Below are 22,614 nucleotides of genomic sequence, written 5' to 3'. Positions count from 1 at the left end.
GAACTGCTGATGCTTAGCTCTAACATAAAAGCTGTCCCAAGAATGATGCTATCAGCACTCCCTGGGGGCTGAAATGGCAGCTGAGGAGTGATGTGCTGGTGGTCTTCCAAGGCACTGGGAATGAGGACATTGCTTATGTCAGCACCATGAGGTACACACAGGACCTGCTGTGTGACTCTGTCTTTGGGATATTGATAAACCTAGGTCTTGAAGTACAATTCCCAGGAAGATGCAGTGCAGCCACATTGTTCCCAAAGGCTTAAAAGTAGTTTTCTCAGGCCCTTTTTGCACATGCTATACCCAACATTAAAAAAAAAAAAAAGTATGAATGTTTCCCCGGTTCACTTTTGACATGACAACTTGTGTAGGAGTCTCCAGTCTCATTCAGCTGTAATTTAAAACATCTGATTTGTAAACCCATAAAATTGAAGTTTATGCTGGAATGACAGACACACCCTGGCCCTGTACCACTATGGGATATGTGGAAATCAGGGAAATCAGGGAAATCAGGGAAATCATCTGGTGTGCGGAGAAGTGAATCCCAAAGTTAGTAATTACCCGTTTCATTCTTAATATATGCATGCCCCATTTGAATTTGCATAAAAATCAGAGGGCAAGGTTTTCTGTGTTCAAAGCAGCCTGTGACTTCTTCCTGAGCTAATATCAACTTTAGGGTATGGTTGGTGCTCTTCAGTCCAGTCCAGTGGTGTCTTCCTGCCAGGGCAGTCTGCAAAAGCTCTGCAGGTTCACAGGGATTGAAAAGCCCCTGCATGGAGTAAGGAGAGCAGCACAGGCTGTTTACCCCTCAAGGTTTTCAGGATCCCCATGAGCTCCTTTGGCACTGGAGCCTGAGTTCACAAGCCCTGACTCAAAGCACTGAGTCAAGGTGAACAAGAACTTTATTGCCCCGGGCATGTTAAATGTGAACTGACATTAAAGGCCTCTGCTGTGTCAGGAGCTGGGAGCTCTGTATTGAGCAGAGCTTCTCTGTTTTCAAGCAGAAACACTGCAGTGTAAACAAGACCTGAAATATGGTGGTGCTCAACCTAGAGGAAAAGAAATGGAGAATTTCCCAATCTCTGCTGGAGTTCATCCCTTTGCTGTCCCTTAGTGGAATAGCTTTTGTCCCTCCTCTGCAAAGATACTGACTGCAGGTTTGCTGCCCTTAGGGCTCCTTCATAGCTGTGCAGTGTGGATATTCTGGAGCATGCAAGACCCTTCTCAGTGTGCTCCAGGATGAGGCAATTTTGAGTTTGTGAGGTTTTTTCTTCTGAATTTCAGAATCTGGTCCTTTGAACACACAAGATTCACCAACTGAAAGGACTCAAAGAGAGTTTTCCATGGGAGATTTTCCTGATCTCTGTAATAAACTCTCTTTTCTCCTTCCTCCAGTTTACTCCAAGTTTTATTTCTTGCTCAGAAGCTGCTGCCCTCGCTGGCCACAGCTGCTCTCCCAGCCCTGGTCACAGCATTAGTTATGAGACTTTAATGACAATGTCTGCCTCAGCCTTTTGCTTGGTCTGGTTACTTCAGCATCTACAGAATGTTTTCACAAAGAAGCAGATGGTGGTAGGAGTAATTGGGCCGTAAAACAGCATTAACAGCTAAAAACGATTTTCACCAGAAAGGATTCTGCAGGCAGGGTGAGGGAGGTTCAGCACTGTTTTTGTGTTTTCTCTCCCATACATTCACCCCTGCCCTGGCTGTAGGTGGTAGCTCTCTGCTTCCAGGAGATGAGCCCTGTCAGGTCAGTCACAAATATGAACAGTTGATGAATAACCCATTATAAAGTCACTTTTATGTTGACTCAGTGGACGTTTCCTGGCTTCAGAGAGAGGCAAGATAATGGCTAGCTTTGTAGAAAGAAAGAATCTCTAAAATGCAACATTTTTTTCCCTGTGTGACTTTTATTGCTTTGTACACTGACATGTCTGAGGGAGGAAAACAGGGCCTTGTTGCCAATAATCCACAGCGCTTGGCACAGACGGTCTTTAAAATCTGGCACCAGGATGAATATTAATTCAGTTGTTTTCCCACAGAAGCTACTGATTAGTCAAGGCTAAGTATCCCTGAGATGATTCATTAAAACCAACATCTGGGCCCACCTTTACTGAGTAGCTCTGCTTCTTGTCACCCCTGCAACAGGTGACTGAGTGTGTAATGGAAGGGGTGACCAAAATCCCAGAATGGAGTAAAAATAAAAATGGAGAGGAACCCCAAAGGCTGTGGTGCAATGGCTTCCCAGCTTCCTGGGCATGGAGCCAGGACAACTAGCCAAGGAGGATCACACCCCAGGCAAGGGGTCTGTCACCATCCCCTCACTCCCAGTCTTCCCAGTCCCACTTGGTAACTGGTGGGTTGAAGCAGTGTGGCACTACCATGGCACTGGGGCTGTGGTGTCCCTCTGTCACCCCTCTGATGCGTGATGATGATGATGGTGGTGATGATGATGATGATATACCACAAATGTGTGGTCTAGCCTGATGGTAGCTCTGCTGCTGTGGCTCAAGGGCAACAATTCAAAGTCAATATATACTATAAAACTTAAAGTTTTGCTCCTGTAAAGTCTTTCAACAGAAAAAGCTTAACAAAATAAGAAATCTCATTTTTTTCTCTTTGTGCAAACCCCACTTTATTTCACCTGAGAATTGCAGGGGTCTCCACGCACAAAGCAAATTGCAGCTGGTACAATTTCTTTTGGCTTTTCACTGTGTTTACTGGTCTCTCTCCATCTGAATCTTGACTTCTGCCATTTAATAACAGCATTTCATTTACTTTAAGTGGAGTACATACAGCACAGGTATAATGCAGGATGTATCAAAGAAACACTGAAGAGAAAGATTGTCTGAGGTACTGCAATAGGAGGATGAACAAAACGACTGGAAAGGTCTTCCCGTGTCAGACATCTATGATTTTAAATACTGAACGATCAAGACAAAGGCATTTCCTGGTGATTAATGATGGGCTGGGTGTAGTCATGTCTGGGCCTTAACCCTGGCCTCCTGTATATCCCTAGGAAATGCCCTGTGGCTTAGTTCTTTCTGCTGTTTTAAGCTACACTTGCCTTATGATTGATTGTTGTCTTTAGAAGTACCTTAATGTTTGTGGCTATTTTGGTGACTGCTCTAGACAGCTTTGTTCCTCTCTCCCGGGTCTGGGTGTTATTCCTAAACCCACAGTCCTAAACTAATATAAACATGTCTGAATAGCAAAGAGCTGGGAGGTTAGGCATATGCAGGGCAGTTTGATGCAGGTGTGATATAAAACACACAGCGACCTGCAGGTTGTTTGATATCAGTTGTGGCTGTAGAGATGATGTCCAGGACCTCTGCCAGCTGGGCAGGGACAGGTGCTTTCCATCTCTGCTAAAGTTTGCTGTGCTGTTGAGAATGATGGCCAATGAGATGAATGTTATATTGACAATGTAGTGATGATCACTGACAGTGTAAAGGTGTTTTTGGCAGCACTGCTCTCTTAAAGAGACTGGGTGGGTATCAGAGTGCAGAGCTTGTTACTCTAACGTTGCCTTTAGAGCTCCTTTGACCTTGCATTATTAATCCTAACCCCATTCCCAACGTGCTGGCTTCCTAAAAACCCCATGAAATCAGTGCAACTCCAGATGTACTGAGTCACAACCAAATGCAAAAAGCTGGATGTGTAAAATGTTGCATATTTGTTCTCAAAAGCTCTCAGCAGCTCATTACCTTGGGCATTGCCTTGTGCTGTATTTATAGTGAATTCTAATTCTAATTTTCTGGATGCAGAAAAGAACTGACTTGCTCGAGATTAGCAAAGCAAACAGCCACATTTCCAGTCAGTGCAAACCTGGGGCTGCTCTGGCAGCCTGTTCCCACCATCACAACGGGCTCATCAGGAGGGATAGCCAAGAAGGGAGTGTTTTCCAACTGGACCAAATTTGCTTGAGGTTTCACATCAGACCAGTGAACTGATTTGTGTGACCCTTCTCTGAAGTGGAGGGTGAAGCATTGTCTGACAGGTCTCCCAGATTCATCAAACAATGACTATTTCATAGAATCATAGAATGGTTTGGCTTGGAAGGGACCTTAAATATCAGCAACTAGTTCCAGCTCCCAGGTATTTCCAGGAAATTTGTAGCATTTTGAGCTTTTGGCTCTCCTTAAATTAAGTTAATGATTTGGAGTGCTCTAGGAAGCAGATATGATTAAATAAGATGCAACCTAATATGGCTGTAGCTGTTATAATGTAAGAACATGGCCTAGACAGTGTTTGTAGACAGGTGAATGGTGGATTTTATTAGATATACCTGGGGAAAGAGGCAACCTAGAAAGAGATACGTGCCCAAGAGCTCTCCTCCCTTTTTCTAGCTCTGCTTGTTGATCTAATAAAATATATTACTTCCACAAACCTCGTCTTGCCTGCAATTAAATGAAATCCTCCCAGAATCATACTGTGTGACAGATCTTTTAATTCATTTCAGACCTGCTGCAGCTCCATGCAGTCCCTCTGCTTCGCCGTGGGAGCAGCCACTGCACAGCCCCTGCCTTCTCCTTTTGTAGTAACTGTGCAAAGATTTAATAACAACACATTAATGAGGGTTTGTGTGGCTGTGGAGTGAGGGGAAACTTATCTTTTGAACGTGTGAATTATGGAGTGTGTGGGTTAACAAAGTGAGAAAGAGCAAAGGTACGTTCAGAGCTGCCATTGATGGAGTTAATGGCAATCACAGATGATCAGCCTGACCTTTCCATCTCTAATTCCATACACTGCACTGCCCTTTGTGCTGGGTGCTGAAGAGGAAAATAAAATAGGCTAGAAAAACTTTCTGAGCTCAAAACTAGGATAAAAATGTCTCATTTCAAGGCCATGGGGAAAAAATGTCACCTGTGCTTTTTTTAGAAGAAGCAGTAAGTAAAAAAAGTATGAAATAAAACTGGAAATATAAAGTAGTAACTTCCTGATTGTGAAAAGTAAAGTTTTCTTATAATTTTAATATCTTCTTTTTAATAATTATCCTTTATCCCAGATGGATCCTCACTATATTTTTTATTGATGACTATATCTGTAATATAGTGGGTGGTTAGACCAACAAAACCAAACAATCAGTATGACTGATTTTTAAACCAAAAAGTTTTTAAAACAGTGCAGGGTTTCCCATCCCACTCTCTGGGAGCCCATCCTGCACTGCCTGTCCCAGCCAGGGGTAACACAGGCTACCACATTTTGCCTTGTGCTGCCTGGGAGTGATCCCACTGAACTGGAATAGAGGAAAAAAAATACAGGATTTCAGTTTTTAGCACCATGAATCATACTTGCCTTGTGTAGCCAGGCTCTTTAGGCCAACTGCTGGCTATAGATTCATACTTAAATATAAAAACAGGGCTCCTGAAAGCAATTAGTGCTTGTAAGTACCTGGAGGATGAGGCCTGGGAATCCCAGTGTTGATCCAGATGGGCCACGCTCTAGAATTTCTCCCTCATCTATCTGTAGGGTCTGAGAGTTCAAAAATGAAACATCTATCAAAATCTCATTACTTTGGAGAGGATGGGAACTCATGGATTATAAATCTTAATTTATTTTTTATATCCTAAATCATGGTGCCATATCTAAGGCATAAATTTTTGCAAAACAAACTGCTGAAGCATTTTGAAGGAGTTGAATAAACACTCCCAGCACTGCTCCAGTGCAGTGCCAGAGGGAGCAGGCAGGTGTGTGGGGTGAGGATGGCAGAGAGGTGCTGATGCCACAGTGCTTTGGGAACTCCTACTCTTGTTGTTTTTGCAATAGGATGCTCATATTTACTCAGAGGAGAGGAGGGAAGGTTAATGCTATCAGTTTCTGGGAATACAGGCACTCCCCTGACTGAAAGAGAATATTCCTGGATCCCCCAAAGACCATAATTTCACTCCCAAGTGTCTGCTGGCAGAAAGACATGCCTGTCTGCCTTCAGTTTAATATCATCACAAAGGGCTGATTTATTCAATGGTGTCAACCTTCTCGACAGTTTTCGAGCTCGTGCGCTGAGGGTTTGCTTGGCGGTGTAGGAGGCTGAAATGGGTATCAGTGTACAAGGCAGTATTTTAAGTTGAGCAGCACTAAGCAGCCTGATCCTGCAAATCTAGGATCATGCATCTTGTTTCAGAGATTCATCTTGCCAAGTTCTGTGTGTCATTTAAGGAGAAGTCTTTCCCATAGAGACAAAATGCATTTGGGAGTGAGAGTGATGAGCCCCTGAACCCTTGTTAGATAATGCCCTTACCTCCTAGGACAGGGGCCATAGGATTTATTCAGTCCTATCATTTGTGGGAGGTGGGAGATCCTAAAGCACAAGAAGGACAGAAAAACTAAAAACTCTATCAGAAGGATGTGACAAGTAAAGTGAAATTAAAAGCAGCCACAAAACTTGGGATGAGGGCAGAGCTAGGGGTCAAAATTGAGTTCATGACAACTTTATCCGATATATGGGTAATGAGGGACTGCTTCTGTAGTATTTTATTCTATAATATTTTATTTTGTTCTTTATTATTTTATTTCTGTATTATTTTGCCCCATTTACACTGTTTGCCTACAACCGGACTCCTCCCCTACTACCATCAGAATAGTGCTGATTCCAGAGATAAGACACACAAAGTGAAGGTGACACAGACAGGCAATTATAAAAACATCTTCTTTGTTTCCCGGGGTGGCCAGCCTTCCCGTGAAGGTCACTCTGACAATGTTCCAGGATGTACTTGTGGAGCTGGTGGCTGCTGCAGCGAGGGGCCAAGCAGTGTAATCAGAGCTGACATCTGGGTGCTCGCTGTCAGGGCTTCAGGAAACTTGTTTTGCTCTGAGATAGACCTGCTCTCACTGGGCAACGGGAAAAGCCTATGTGACTGTTAAAACAAGAGTAGAAAAAATATGGATCTGGAATATGCATTGCTTTATCCTGCCAAGCCAAGTGTTTATTGTGGAGGCCAGACACAGCTGTCCCTCTCCAGCAGATATGGTGTTTCTTGGATTAAAAAGGCTGACTGTAGTGCAACAGTGGAAGAAATTGCTTCAGAAGGCTGACTTATTGGAGCCCTATATCACAGGGACCCTGTCAGAAAAATATTAGCCAAAATAAAAGCTGACACTCGGGAAGATGAAAGCAATATTGCTTGATATTGTGATTACCTTTAGAGCATCGTGCTGAAGGTGAGCACTGGGGAATTGAGTCCTTTCTTCATTTGACCTGGGTGGTCACTGTGATTACTCTAGGGATATATTTTTTTATTATTTTATTTTATGTAATAAAACATCTGTAATAAAAGATTTTTAAAAAATTAGTTTTGGGAAAGGAACTGGAGATCTGGATTGGAGGCAGCTATTTGGGTCAAGGGGTTCAGTTTTTGCCAGGCTCCAGATGGAGATGAGAGGAGGACAGGGGCTGGAAATGACTCTGAAGCTGAATCCATCTACACTGTACAGGCAATGAGAACAGCAGCAATTTACTGAGCTGCACCTGATCCAAAGTTTGGCAAGGGAAGGATCGATGCAGGCATTATTCCCTGTGTGGGGTATTTCTGAGAATGCTGCTTGTGAATGTGGGTCTGTTCTGAAAGCTGCAGCAAGTGTGAATAACAACGCACATCACACCATCTCTGCATTTTCATGCCTTTGCAGATTTACTGGAAGATCTTGGAAAATTGCAGTGTTGGTGGAACAATTTAGTTAATCAAGGAAAAGGATTTTTTTCTGGAAACTTGACAGAAGAAATAAAATTTACCTACTGGAGGTGCAGAAGTTTCTTTTGGTGGAAAGAGACTGTAGGATATTTGCAGCCAGTACATGTTCACTAAATACTCTGCACTAGAGGAAGGTTTATTTTTTTTCAGTTAAAATCAAAATATGTTAACATTTGGCCTTTCCGTATGCTTTTGGTTTGGACTCGGAAGATATTCCCATATGTTACTGTAATTTTTTTCCAAAAAAGCAGATACCTTCTCTCTTCCTCTACAAAAGCTTTATGCCACAATAATTTAAGATTTCCTCCAGGTCAGAATATTTCTGCATGTAAAACCTCTTTGAAGGTTTAAATAGATTGTAACTGAGTTTTGACATGTATTAGCACGTGTCAGGTACAGCAGTTATTAAGGGTAGTGGAGACAAGGCACATTCCATCTCCCCAGAGATTGACTTGCAGGTGTCCAGATCACTACAGGCCACGAGCAGGCAAAGCCCCTAAAAAAAAAATCACCCTTTGTTACAACAAGCATTAAAAGCTTCTTTTGCCACCCATTTCAGCAATAGGTCAGGGGAGGAATAAGCTCGAGTTGCTCTTACAAAATTGTGTCCCAGGATTATTACTGGGAAAATTGCCTTTGTATTTCTTTTAATGTAAATCTTTTCTATGTGTCTCTGTCTAAGGTTCTGCATCCACACAGAACATATTTTAAAATTATATTAAAGCATGGATTTTACATTAAAGCATGATGTGCATTAGTTAAATAGGAGTTCCTGATTTCTGTCCTGTTCCTGTCCTCTTTATGAGCTGAATAAGCCTGCATCCAAACAATTCATAACAGAGAAATCATTTCATGGAGGTTTTTTTTAATCTTTTCATTCATATATCAGGAAGGTGTGTGATATGCAAAAGGAAATACTCAGGCCTGGGTACCTTTTCAATCAGAACAGGTTTGAGCAAAGCCAGCTGACTCCCTGCCCTTCTCTTCTCAGGGCACAGCCTCTGTCCTGCAGCGCAGGTCTGACAATGAGGAGTACGTCGAAGTTGGAAGACTGGGTCCATCAGATTATTTTGGTAAGAAAATTCAGCTAAGCGTGGTTCAGAAAGACAGGCACGTCTGGGTCAAGTACTTATTGTCTTAATTAGTGTTCCACTCTTACATGCGCGGGGTTATGCAAAGGTCAGCCGCCGCTCTCAGCCATGCTCAGAGATTTCAGGGAAGCTGAATCCAATCCTTGGTTTACACCAGTGTAGCTGACAGCAGACAGATCTAGAATCAGCAAAACAGTCTGAAAGCATTTGTTTTCAAAGGCATTTTACACACATGCATTATGCATGCGCAATGCATTTGTACTGTCAACGGAATTATGTAAAGTGTCTATCAAGAGATATATAAAGGGAGATGTTCTACAAGCAGAGCAAGGGGATGGTGGAATATGCACCCTCTGAAAGAGAGGAGGGCGTGTGACAGAGTGTTCTCTCTGTTTCCAGGTGAGATAGCCTTGCTGCTCAACCGGCCCCGGGCTGCCACGGTGGTGGCACGAGGACCCCTCAAGTGTGTGAAGCTGGACCGGCCCCGCTTCGAGCGAGTGCTCGGCCCCTGCTCTGAGATCCTCAAGAGAAACATTCAGAGATACAACAGCTTCATTTCGCTCACCGTCTAGATGATTCCTCTGGAAGGCTGCCTTCATGTGACCTTGTGCACTTAAAATTTGCTCTGTGCAGCTCCATAGCTTTATGAAGATAAAAAAAAAGAAGTGTGCATTTTATGTGTATTTTTTTCCTGTTTATGTCACCTAGTGGATGTCAGCTCAAATCTTATGTATCGTGAAAGTGGAAGGATAATTGTTTGGGTAAAACTAGCTTTGGGGAAGATAAGGGCTCCTTTGGGTTCTTGGCTTGCAGACAAGATTTTTACCTATTGTTGGTTCATATTGCTTAAAACTGTGGGTTCGACTATTTAAAACATATGAAATTCTGTTTTCTTTATTATCTTTAAAGCTGGTCTTATTCACCTTTTGTCAAGGTTTTTTGATCAAGTGATGTGAAAGGTGTCCCTGCCCATGGCAGGGGGTTGGAAGTCGATGGCCTTTCAGGTCCCTTCCAGCCCAAACCAGTCTGTAATTCTGTGATATCTCTCTGCATGTCACTCCTAAAAGACTTTTCACTGATTACAGACTGGGGGATCCAAAATGCCATGAAATGAGTGGCAGTCTCATTGATGAGATGCAATTTAGAGGGAAGGTTAGAGGAAAGTTTTGATCATTCCAGCAAGCCAGGGGAAAACAAAGCTTTTGAGTGATTCTGTTTGTGGTTTAGATATAGGGGCCGTATTCCTCCGTGTCACAAACCCTTTTGGGTCTGCTTTGTAGGATATGCTCAGGCAAACAGCCTGCTTCAGTCTTCTGGGTGAAGAGGTCACGGGACAATGTTTTGTAAGAATTCAAATGGAGCCTTTAGGACCTAAGTTATTTGTCCTCAGCTTTTTTTAAATGAGGGTTTACATTAGAGTGCTTAGAAGTCCAATGGGGGCTTCTTTGCTGTATTAAGTTGGCTTCAAAACTCAGAATGTCCTCAGCCACTTCTCTGAACATTACATGAAATGCTGAAGATATGGTGCCAAGTGCACTTCAGGGACAAATACAGCAGCTTGTTTTTAATAAGGTCCATTTAATTAAATTCAAATGCCTTTCTTCTAGTATATGACTAAATTTTAGAATTTTTAAAAATTTTCTGAAAGCTGAATAAGTGCTTCAAAATGCTGTTTCTCCTCCACAAGACAGGTATTGTACAACAAAGAGCACGAGGATCCTGGAGCCCAGGTCCCTCCAGGGGCCTCAGCCTTGCTGGCAGTCATTGCTGCCCTGCCTAGACATGGGGCTCCTCCTGAGTGGAGCTTTTTGCAGATCTCTCAAGGCTGGAGATCTGCACAGCCCTCAAGGATGGGCTCATTTGGATTATGATTTGCAGGTAAACTTGTTGTTGCCAACAGCAGCAAAGCTCTGCATCTCAGCCACCCTAAACAGCACTGCCTGCCCTTCAACTGGGCCAAAACTCCATTTCTTCTTTACAATAACATTCTTCAGAGTAAATACAAACTTTCTGTACCTTTGACATACCAAAGGTTAAGCAGTGAAACATGGCACCAATCTCCCTTTTGAAACTAGAGGTTTAGCTGAACTTGGCTAAATGGCTAAAATGAGTCCTACTGACACACAATTGCTTTCTTCTTTGGAATTAACAAATACTAATTGGACCCGTTCCTGTTGACTCCCACCAAGGGCCCAATATTCCAGTAGCTGCCCACAGTGGTTCTCACAGAGCTAAAAAGCTTCTCAGCTTCACTCTCTTCTCATCACTTAAAGGTGCTTAATTTATTTTAGCATAATTTGGTGGTCCTGTTAGTGTATATTCGTTGCTGCTATTTATTATGATTATGTTATGCTTCTTGCACGTGTTATTAAATATGACCATTCACAGTTTCCAACCTTGCTATTTTTATCACGTACATTTATATAGGCAAACTCCATTCTATATAGATAGGTCAATGTATATGCATTTGGTTATTTGCTGCACTGTTTTTGTATTCTCTTGTGTAATTTTTAAAAGAAATATTTTTTAAATGTTACCAGTCACTCAAGTATGTTCTTTTACCTGTTGCATTTCTGTTGTGTTGGTAAAAAATTGTGAGTGTTTTGCACAATATGCAGGACACATCTCTTGTCAGATTATTAGCCTCACTGTTTAGAAGTTACTTGAGCACACAGACACACTGCAGATTCTTTGCTTTAAACCTTTACAGCTCATGGAAAATACGTTTGAGTTATGGTTCTGTTGTAAGCAATCTCAAGAGAAATGTAACTGTCTAACACCAGGATTCCTGTGCTTTAAGTGGAACAAAATGATATTCAGTGACATTTTGAAGATAATTGTAATATTTGCAGTGGATGATGGGACAGGATTATGGTATGAATAAAATTCTTCTACATTATAAGTGGCCATTGTGGGTTTATTGCTAATGGAAGTCTGTGTGAGTAGATGTCATGTTCCAGTTAAAATCTGCATATCATCAAAACTTTGAGCTCTGCTGAAAATAATCAGATGCAAAGGGACAAAAAATAGACCAAGATTCCCAGTGCTATATATAGTAATGGAAACCAAACTGGTTTTGTGGAGGATTAGCATGAAGGAAAAAAGAATCATCTGTTTAAATGTAACCATATATGTCTATATAAAGAAATAGAGGTCCAAGGTGTCTCTGGGACCTTCCTGTTGTTGTCCAGGTGCCAGCTGTGAAACCCTCAGGACTGATGCTGAGCCTGTCGTAAGGCCAGGGGGTACACCTGGGGACAAACAGGCCCTTCTCAAATCCCAGTGCTGCTCCTTTTCCCTCAGTATCACAGGCAAAGTCCATAGTCCAACCACAACAGAGGTCTGTCCCAATCATTCCTCTCAACTTTTGGCCACACATGGATTTTTAGAAGCACGGCTGCCCTGGGGCTGAAGCACAACCCTGTTTTTGGCTCCAGGGATGCACTGTGCTGCTGCCATGGCTTGTGTTCGTGCCATGGGCTGGCCAGGAACTACACTGAGGACAAGCTCCTCAGAGAAGACAGAGTCTCCAAAGGAACCACCTGTACCTCATGCATCAAGGTGCAGGCATGGGTTGAAGAACTTCATGGAGAGCATGGCTTCTGGGTGACAATGTGTTCCATGTGCTATCAGTATCACCCCACCTACCAGAGCTCTGGGTGGCCACTTCAGTAGGTGTGTTATGGTCCAAGTTTGGCCCCAGAGCTGTAGCTGTCACCCCAGAGCAGAGGGCAGGGCCAGTGCTTCACTCCTTGCAGCTTCTTTGTGGTGGCCCCTGCACGGAAATCTTGGGCGTCTCCTGACATCCAAGGGCTGTCCAGCTTTCCATTTTTGGACTGTGTTATTTTTCCCCCCTTTGCTATGATTCAGTAGGGAAGCACTGGTCTTTCCAGAGAATTGCTCACATTATGCAGTAATCAAAAGTGACCACTCTCTCTGAGGTCCTTCCAGAAGGACGTTACCAGCCCACGCTCCCCTCACCACTCCTCATTGTCATTCCTTTTTTGGCTGGTTTTAATTGTGTCACAGCCATTTCAGGACTCCTGAGACAAAAGAAAAGACTTTTTTTTTAAATAGAAACTAATTGTACCTCAGGTTTTTACAAGGCCATGTGGCTGACCAGGCTTTGGTGTGTGTATCACATTACTCTGGCTGGCTCAGGCATTCTCACTGCTTCGTGGCACTAAAGTGGTGCTAAAGTGGTGCAGAAGTCATTGAGTCCCACAAATCCTCCATGCTCATAAAGCAAACATGGCCTAACATCATGTTACCTGTTCAGGTGTTGGTGGGAAACAAGAGCTGCTGGGGAACCAAGTAACCCCAGCTGGTTATTGGCTGCTGGGCTGTTTTTCTTGCAGTCAATGGTCTTCAGAAATGGAGTCACTACACCAAGGGTGACATTTGTCCTCTTGTGAAAGTTGCACAAGGTGTGTGCATTCAGTTTTAAATCTTAAATGGTGCATAAATCCTTTCACTGCCCTATTTATGCGGGAAGGGTTTGTTCTTTGTGCCCATTTCTGCAGGGCAAAGAGGATATTATCCTGTGTGGCAGCAACACCATGATGACCTCCTCAAAGAACAGGTGACTGAGAACCAACGAGCTTGAAGTCTCACAGTTGATATTCCAAAGACCAGTTCGCTATGTAGAGACCAAATTATCCCCTCTTACATTGCCAGGCATATATTTTTTAACTTGTTTCCAATGATTTGGCAACTCTCTCTGGAGCTTCGAGTGCACACGACTGCTCAGAAACTTATAAGAGCATTTCCAGCCAGAGTCATTTCTGTAGGTCCCTCTTCCCTCTGGAGAAAGAGAGCATATTTGGCTACGAGCAGATGTGCAGCCTTGAAAATCTGATGTTACGGGAATACGCTGGCTTGGATGCTCCTCCTCCTCCAGGGATTTCTCCGTGGGTCTTTGCTGCTCTGCAGAATTGTATCTGGGATGCAGCACTCTCACAACAAGCTGGCCTTTTCTCTCAAAACACTGCCTGGCCGAAGGAGCTGGCATCTGCAGCCATCTGGTATTTTTCTGAAGGCTGAGGATGCTTTTTGTGCTTGATCAGGCTCCAATACCAGAGTGATTCTTCTGATGTCTAAAAATCTGGATTGAGTTTTTAGAAAAGAGGCTGCACTTTGCCTGGGCAAGGAAAGCAAAGCACGAGCGTCTCCTTGGGCTGCTCTGACTCCTATCTCAGATGCACAAGGGTAACTTTTCCCTCCTGAGTGTTTCAGCTCCTCCCCAGCTGTGCTTTATTTCTTGTTTTCAAGTCACTTTCTGCACAAGCATCACAGAGAGCCTCCACAGCCCAGCTGCAGCATACTTCCCATGCTCTTGTACATCAGCAATTTGAAGTGTGCAGGGTTCCCTTTAAAAAGTTGTGAGATCTTATGGAGGAAAAAAATAATCATTTTACCCAAGAAGGCTGCTCCTATTCCAGTATAAACTGCCTCCAAACGTGGAACAGTGCATGCCATGTTGCTGCATGGGCCAGCAGTGCTGAATGAATTGGCAGATGCTGTGCTGCTGTGTGATCTGTGGGAGCTGGGCTGTGAGAACACTGTTCCTCTGCTCACAGCTTCGGTTCAAAGCCGAGAGAGTTGTTTTGCCAAAAAAAGTGCCCCCCACCCAAACCCCAATGGGATAAATGGAGCCTTGTGCTGCCAAGGCTCACTGGGTGCATTCACCTTACCCTCGGTGGGTGCTGACAGCCTCCACTCTTCCCAGAGCAGTTGGAAACAGGATGTATAGACTGATGATGAGGTAGGGAATTTCTCACCACTGCCTGCTGTTACTGGTGCTCTGGATGTTCATACTGCTGGCTCCAGGGAAATCAAGCCTTTCTGGGAAGTGGCTACTCCCTATCCTCTTTATACAGAAAATGTATTGTTATTATTTGAAAGCACTTTTGTATTGCCCTTAGACTACAAGCATGGCGATTGTTCCATTAGAAGACATCATGGTGCATAGCAGTGAAATACGACGTACAGTACCATGCAGCATGTATTTTCCAGATAAACTGGGAAAACAGTGAAATGGATCTGCAAAGTGGGGGTACAATAGCTGCTTTGCATTCCTCCACATGTGTGGAATTCATGTGCACTACAGAGTGACTCTGTTTCATTCCCATGTGCTTACGATGATGGGATGATCCGTTGTATTTTCTATCCGGTTTCATTTTCTCCGTTGTGTTTGTGGGCCAAGCACAAAGTCGCAGCGGCTTCAGATTGAACGCGGCAATGAATTAGTGCTGGCTAAACCCTCCCACCATTTATTACTGTGGCAGGGAGAGGGAACAGACACAGCAGCTGAAAAACACAAGAGATTGTTTCTCCTCATCAACCAGGGGCAGCTCAAGCCACTTGCCAGATAGAAGGAGCTGGCTGGGCTTGCAGACTCTGGGTTGTTTGACTGAGACTTCCCAGCCCTGAGGTGCATCTCCTCCACAGCCCACCCTGCCTGGGGAGCTGAGGGGCTGTGGGAGTGTGGAGCAGGGAGATGTGTCACTGTTCACTGTTTAACTTGCGTAAGGGTGACTCTGGGAATTGCTGCTGGAAGGGAATCTGCATCTCTCAGAGCCAGCTCCAGCAGGGATGGAAAACCCCTGTCTTGGCCCTGCCTGGAGGAAGGAGTTGTGCTCCTGTGCATGGTTCATGTGGCTCTTGGGGAGACAGAAGGTGTCTGAGAAAGCAGCAGAGATGTTCCCCAGCCTGGAAAGCCACTGCTAACAGGCACCACAAGCACCATGAGCTCTGCTCCATGGGCCAAATTCCCATGAGATGATAGGATGGTTCATATCCTTGACACATATCCAGCAAAACATCACTCTCCCACTGCCTTGCTTGTCTGGCTCTTAGCCCAGGATCTAGCTTTAAAGAATAACATGACCAGCAAGGAGGGTTTTTTAAACCTTGGGTTTTCAGGGAGCAGGAGAAGGTACCAAAATGGGCAGAGGAACATGAGACCAGCCCAACAAAGGCGCCTTTGTGCGGGCGGGGAGATGCAGCAGAACCTGTGTCCGGATGAAAGCTGCCCTATCAAAATAGCCATAAACAAACCCGCCTCCTCTGCTACAGAAAAGCTGTTGTGCCAGGAGCATATTAAATTGTATATGCTTTTTCTCAAGGCAAAAGAATTGCAGCAGTGATGGCAGCTGTGTGTGCTGGAGCCGAGCCACCGTATTCAACTCGTGAAGGCCTTGCTGAGGACGGGGTGGGGGAAGGACTGTGGATGAATGTATTATTCAGAGACCCACACTGGAATGATCTACCGGCACTGGGGATGTGTGAAAGAGGACAAAAGTGACTGCCCAAACACCAAAGGCTGATGAGTTTGCCAGAGGTAGCACAGGGGATGGGCCAGGTCCCCTCCCAGACTGGGAGCCACAGTCCTGCTGGCATTGCTGTTTATGTAAGGACACAAGGTGTGTTTTGCCTTCCCCAGGTTTCCCTGGGGAGACTCCAGGTCTCAACCTGCAGAAGCAGAGCTGGAGGAGCAGGTTGCAGGCAGGAGGTGCCCAACTTTCCCAGTGCAAGGGGGCAGGACATGGGATTTAAAACCAGTGGTGAGCAGGGAGTCACAGGCAACCTCATCTGCCACCTGTCTGGTCCCAGATGTGGTCGATAAATGGGAAATAAAGTAGCCTCATACCCACAGGGTGACCTGTTTCAGCCCCCTTTTCTCACAGCAGAGGTGTTCCCTGCCTGCCTATGTCCTGGAGAGACAGGATGCAGAGAGCTCAGGACTCACCTATGCTGCAGCTATCACCTTCTATCTGTGAGGCCACCTCTGTGTGAGCATCCCCACACCAGGAACAAGGGTTTGGAGAGATCCTCCAACCTCTGAATACTGGGGAAAGCCACAGAATGGGATTTCATCACTAAACACATCACCTCTGCCATATGTTAGCTGAGCATCCCAGACAAGCTTGTTGCTCGGTTGGTTGGAGGAAGATCTCTGCTACCCAAGCTTTGCCTTTCACTCACAGGGCTATTAGAGGTCCAAGTCTGGAACTTACAGCCCAGAGGAGACACACCTGTCCCACGGATGCCCACATCACCCAGAGGCCTTCTGAGAAGTACAGTGAGTATCTAAAATCTTTTTCCACCCTGAGCTGCAACTCCTCTGTGAACAGAGGTTGTGAGCAAAGGATATGGGATGCTTTCCTTATTAACTCAGGAGTATGCTAGGTAAAGGCACCTCCTGTAGATCTCCTTAGGAGGGAGTGAAATAAAACAGAATAAATTCAGAAAGGATGACTTCTGTGCAGACACCGTGCAGGTGCCTCATCAAAGATCAGTTTATCCCCAGGCGATACAGTTCAAAAGCTGCAGCAAGGAAATGGGATAGAAGAGCCTGACACTCATCTCAGCTTAAATTCAGTCACTGCAGCTGTCCCGTTCTCTAAGGCAGAAGGGGAAATTTATGGCTCTCCTGCAATGTGAGCAATGCTGTGAGCACCCACAAGGTAAATGCCCTTTTGTGCCTGAATCCCTTCCCTATCTGAAGTCACTGCATAGACAGGACTAATATGATTCAGTGAAAGAAAACCCATTTCAGTTGCTTTTTAAGCAGATTACAGCAGATTAGCTGACTAATCTATACGGAATCCTCTCTAACAATTTCAAACTGTAAACAAATCCAGCCACTATTGCATTGCACAGTAAATATTTACTGTGGATTATATGAAGATTAACTTCAAATGATATTTGCAACAATGGTTTTATTTTGTGACTTGCTACCTTTAGTAATGTAAAACCTTCAGAAAGAAATATGCCTCCCACAAAGTGTGAATTTAAGGCCTGTCAGCTGTACTATAGCATCTTACCAGAGCATGTACACAAGCAGAAAGTGAACACAGTATTGATGACAGAGGAAGGAAGGGAATAATAAAAGCTACTGGTGCCAAATAAAAATGCCTGGGCTTGTCATAACATGGAAGTAATGTCCTTCCTAGAAGCTGTGACTGGGTGTTAGTAGCTGACACCTCACTGCTACTCACAGCTGGTTTTCCAGCTGCAGAAAAGACCTGAGCAAGGCTTCCAAGCAAATGGGGTTTGAGGGATGGTGTTTGGCATCCTGAGACATCACCCTCCTTGGGTGGACCTGGCCCTGGTGGCTGGTGAGAAAGGAGGCAGCCTCTGTGATGAAGCTGTTCCTCTTCCTGAAAATCTGGGGTTCTCGTTGTATCTCCTTCATTGCATCTCTAGCCATGTGGAGAAACCTCAGAGCCACCAGACCGATGCTGCAGAGCTGCTGCTCACCTAGTGAGGTTCCTGCAATCACAGTGATTCCTGCTGTGAACAAGGGGGCTGACCACAGCACCTTTTCCTTCCAAAAAAAAAAAAACGGGCCAGAGGCCACTGCTGAAAAACCACAGGCCAAGGCCAAGGCAGAACTGTGTTTGGCAGCACATCATGCTCTGAATGGGGGGTTCCAGGGGCAGCCAGCAGCAGCCCCTGTGGGGCTGTGCCCGGGGCCACTCGGGCTGACTGGCTCAGGTCCCGCTGCTCCTTGCACAGCACTTGGTTGGGACATGGGGAATGTTGTGTCTACCAGGCAGTGAAGGAATGCTCAGTTTACAAGACAATAGCTTTTTAGGAAGCCAGAAGAAGTTAAACAGCCTTCCCAGATGGAAGATTGTCCCTTTCCACCCTTTGTATAATTAGGGCAGCTTCATACTCCTGTAAAGAGATGATCTGTTTAATATAAGAGGTTTCCAAAGTCTTAGCAAATGAGTATCTGAGAACTGGCTTCTGATGTGGTTTATGTTCTTTTTGATAGATTTAGGTTATGGGAATGTTGGTTACAGAGGCAGTGAGTGATTCATGCTGAAACCATCCGGGTGCCGTCTGATCCATGCTGTCCACCCGAAGGTAAAAGGAGACTGCAGCCTGTGCTGTGTTAATGCCTGCAGTTTGAGCTGTTCTGTGTAAGTTAAAATTGCAGAAAAATTACTGCAGCAGAGAAGAAGAAAGGTTTTTGTTTTGCAGAGAGAGGTAATCCTTCCCAGAGCAACATTTCCATTGCGAGCTGGGGTCTGACAGCGATGCCTCAGGACCTCAAACTGCTGTGCTCCTGTAAGGAGTTGTGCTGGCACCTTAGGAAAAGCAGGTCTCCCTGGAGACTCTGGCTGCTGCTTGTCAAGCACAAAGCAACACAGACTGGAGCTGATTGCTCTGTCCTACTGCCCACCTCGGAGTGGTCTTGGAAAACATCATTTCCCCTCTGGCTGTGGGTTTGTGTCAGCAGTACTTGCAGGATCAAGCCCTTGAGCAGATGGGGGAAAGAAGCAGGGGGAGAAATAGCATTCTCTTTTACATTTATTTCCTATAGTCAAGCATTTGTAAATCCTGTCTGAAGAACATCAAGGAAAATAAAGGGGCAGAGGGTGGCTCTCAAAAACCTCAAAGGGGAGCTGCCCTGCAGCCCAAATGTGCTCCCTGGAGCCCATGTCCCATCATGGACCCTCTTTGCCTGGCTGGGGCTGGGTCTCACTGCTGCCCAGGCTGCCAGCTGAAAATGCACTCCCAGAAGAATCTCAGTGCCACAACAGGAGACTGGGCACTGATCATGGAAAATTGGATGGACAAAGTCAGGGAGTGCGCTGTTGGGCAGTAATGAAGTGGTCACTGCCATGCAGCTGCCTTGCAGCACATCTCTGTGCTTCCTCCAGTCACAAAGGCATGAACGGTGAGAAGCAGGGATACTCCTCATCAAAATTCATGGATTCCCATTGCACTTGCGTAACTTCTCTAGGACTTGTGTGAGAGCAGGGCGAGGCCACAAGCCAAGAGTTTTGCAGCATCACATACCTTTGTTGCCACGTAATAAGCAGAAGGCTTGAGGATACTAGTTTTGTTTGCAGGCTTTCCCTCTCTATCGCTCATGTTTCAGCTGTGTATAAATCCAGAAGAAAAGTTTGCATCATGTTTATATCAGATTTGTGGGTGAATTATGGGGGTTCCTTGACCACTTACTCTCCATAATGTTAAGATAAATTCAGAGTCCCTGGAGCAGTGGCTTGTGGAGGCATCAGGAAAGGCCTGGCAATGGGGTAGGAGTCTGTGAGCGTTGGAGCAGCAGCTCCAGCCCACTGAGCCCTTTGGGTGATGCTGGCCACCCACCAGGGCTGTGTTGAGCAGCCTGGGGTTGCTCCATAAAGGGCTGTGTGTCCCTCCCAGTGCCACCTCTGTTTTCATGGAATCACAGGCACACAAGGATCACTGAATCCAACTCCTGACCTCGCACAAAACAACCCCAAAATTCCACCCTGTGCCCGGGAGCATTCTCCAAACGCTTGAACCGTGTCAGGCTTGGTGCTGTGACCACTTCTCTGGGGGACTTATCCCAGTGTTCAACCACTCTCTGGGTGAAGAACCTTTTCCTCAAGTCCACCCTAAACCTCCCCGACACAGCTTTGTGCTGCTTTGCAGTGCTTTTGTGGCCGTGTGCCTTGGGGGTTAGCTCACACCCCCCAGCCCTCGGCAGATGCTTCCCACACTGCCTGGGAGGGAGGACAGCTGCATTTTGAGCAGGGACAGGTATCTGTGAGGTTCAGCATCCCTGTTTTACTGGTGGCCTTGGCTGAAGGCCGGCCCTCAGGATAACCAGGCCCGGACAAGGCATCCCCGGCCTGGCGGCAGCTCCTGCCCAAGATAAGGCAGCGTGCCTTCAGGATTTATTGCCTTTATCCCCATGTACTGCCAGCCTGAATGTTTCAATTATCTTCTTCTGCGCTGGCATTTCCCTAACAAGCAGCGTTATTTTGTTGCTGCTGTTTCGGGCAGGACAGACGGGGCCTTGTTTTCCAAACATGACACACATGCATTGAAAAGCCAGCGGGCCGTGGCAAAGCATATTTGGTCTGCCTTGGTGGTTTGAAAGGTTATTATCTGACCCTGCGCTCATCACCTCAGCCCCATAAATCTAGCAAAGGGGCCATTCTTAGCCCTTTAGAAATGCATCCTGTTTCCTCTGCAGCGGACTCATAATTCCATTGCTGAGCCTACCCAGTAATTCTGCTAATTCATTCACTCTGAGTTTCTTAGAAGTTAATCCACGCCCCAACTTGACTCTCTCGAAGCAAATTCAGCCTTGGGGCAACTTCACCCATAGCTGGGCTTAACATTAGCACCAACTTTAGCCCATGGATCGTCCTTTTTGGTTGAGGCAGCATCTCAAATTGCATATTGGCATCAGATGGTTGTTTTTGAGATCTCACATAGCTCCAAGTCCTCCTCTCTGATGCTGCATGTGCTGATAACGAGCTGTGTTAGCTAATCCCCCATCAGGATTCATAATGTCAGGAGAAAAACCTGGTAGGAAAAATGTTCATCACAGTTTGTTCTGCAGCACAAAAGGTCGTTCTGGCTGAAAAGCTTGTCAGGAAATTTCCATTTGGTGTGAAAGTTTTTCAGGGGAAATTGTGAGTTTCTCCTCTGTGACAATCAGAATATTTCAGTTCTCAATAGCTACCAGCTGTCCCCTGCACCAATGTGTAAGGTGAGATGCCAACATAAAAGACCACTTTCTCCAAAAGTGCTCATGAAAAGTGTTTCCAGCAGCTCTTCTTGTGACCCTGAGCTATCTATTACCTGCTGAAATTCCTCCAGACAGTCTCTAGACCAGCACAGCACCCTTATGTCTCCAGCTCTCACAGGCAGCACACAGATTTCCATGGGGCAAACCAGAGTGGTGTTAACTGGGGGAGGATTATCTGTATCTGGATTCCACACAGCGATGTACAAAATTAGATTGTTAAGGAGAAGAAAAGCAGAAATATAAACTGATGAGAGCTTGCCTTATGTTGCTGCCAAATATGATCCTTTTGCATTAGGAGATTAACCTAAAAAAGTTCTGGCCTCTGCTTTTAAATCCATTTTACATCCCACCCATCATTACAGGCGAGGCTGTTGGCAGACCTGGAGGTGTGTCTGAAGCGATGGGACCAGTGAATGCCCTCAGAAGGGGATGTGTGTCATGTGGGGTCCTGGAAAAACTCCATCACCTTTCCACTGAGCAGGGTGTGAGGGGGACAGGGTGCTGGGATGAGAGGGGATGGATCTGAGCTCTGATTTCAGCCCAGGCAGCAGGTGTGGAAGGAAAAATAGTCGGTACAAGGCAGGAGGCTGCTGCACCACCGTGCCCAGAAAGAAATGTTTGATTGCTTCAGCCTGAGCAAAGCCACAGGCTGTCCATCAGCCAGGATGTGTGGGAGCATCCCAGTGGAGTCCCAGGAGAGACCTGTCTGTCCACCGTGCAACACAGCCCCCTGAACACAGCCTTGAAACATCCTCTGGCAGCCAAATGCTTTGCTTTACCAACAGAAAAACACTTGCAACCTCTGTTTCCCAGGAGTGCATGATTAAAGGAATATATTTTGGCCAAAGGGGGGAAATGGATCAAATCTGCACATTTGCCAGGTCTGCTGGGTGCTGGGCAGGTGAGGGGAGGGAGGGCTCTCTGTGAAACAGGGTTCGCCTGGAGCTGCTGCTAAACTCATTTTTTAACACAGCATTTTCGATTATTTCCCATCCAGTTGATACAACACCAAAATAGATCTAGTTCTCCCCTGTTTTAGCCTCTGCTAAAACCCTCAGACCACATCTTCTCCTATAACAAAAAGTATGTGGAATTGGCTAAAAGAGAAACATTCCTGTTCTCACAAAACTTAGAAAAAAAAATCCACTCCTTTACTAAAGAAAAAAATAGCACTTATAAGACTTTATAAAACTGCTTCTGTCCAGAAGGCTCCTGCGTCAGCTCAGCTTCATCCCTTTAACCATTGGTGTTCCAAGCCTCACTGTGAATTATTAATCATCCCAAAATAGCT

The 22,614-nt window shown here is 45.3% G+C and overlaps 1 protein-coding gene across 1 annotated transcript in view; it reads left to right on the top strand.

Annotated features, from left to right (window-relative positions):
* Window positions 1–11,671, top strand: part of PRKAR1B (protein kinase cAMP-dependent type I regulatory subunit beta) — a 90,850-nt gene extending 79,179 nt beyond the window's left edge. The window contains exons 10-11 of the mRNA XM_063414149.1: window positions 8,680–8,761; window positions 9,179–11,671. Of these exons, the coding sequence (XP_063270219.1) occupies window positions 8,680–8,761; window positions 9,179–9,351 (255 nt within the window). The 3' untranslated portion in view covers window positions 9,352–11,671. The remainder of the gene's footprint in view (window positions 1–8,679; window positions 8,762–9,178) is intronic.
* Window positions 11,672–22,614: the final 10,943 nt, after the last annotated feature.

Source organism: Prinia subflava, chromosome 17, assembly GCF_021018805.1.
Source record: "Prinia subflava isolate CZ2003 ecotype Zambia chromosome 17, Cam_Psub_1.2, whole genome shotgun sequence".
Lineage (NCBI taxonomy): Eukaryota > Metazoa > Chordata > Aves > Passeriformes > Cisticolidae > Prinia > Prinia subflava.
Note: the sequence above shows the minus strand (reverse complement) of the source record. Positions and strands in the feature narration are given on the sequence as shown.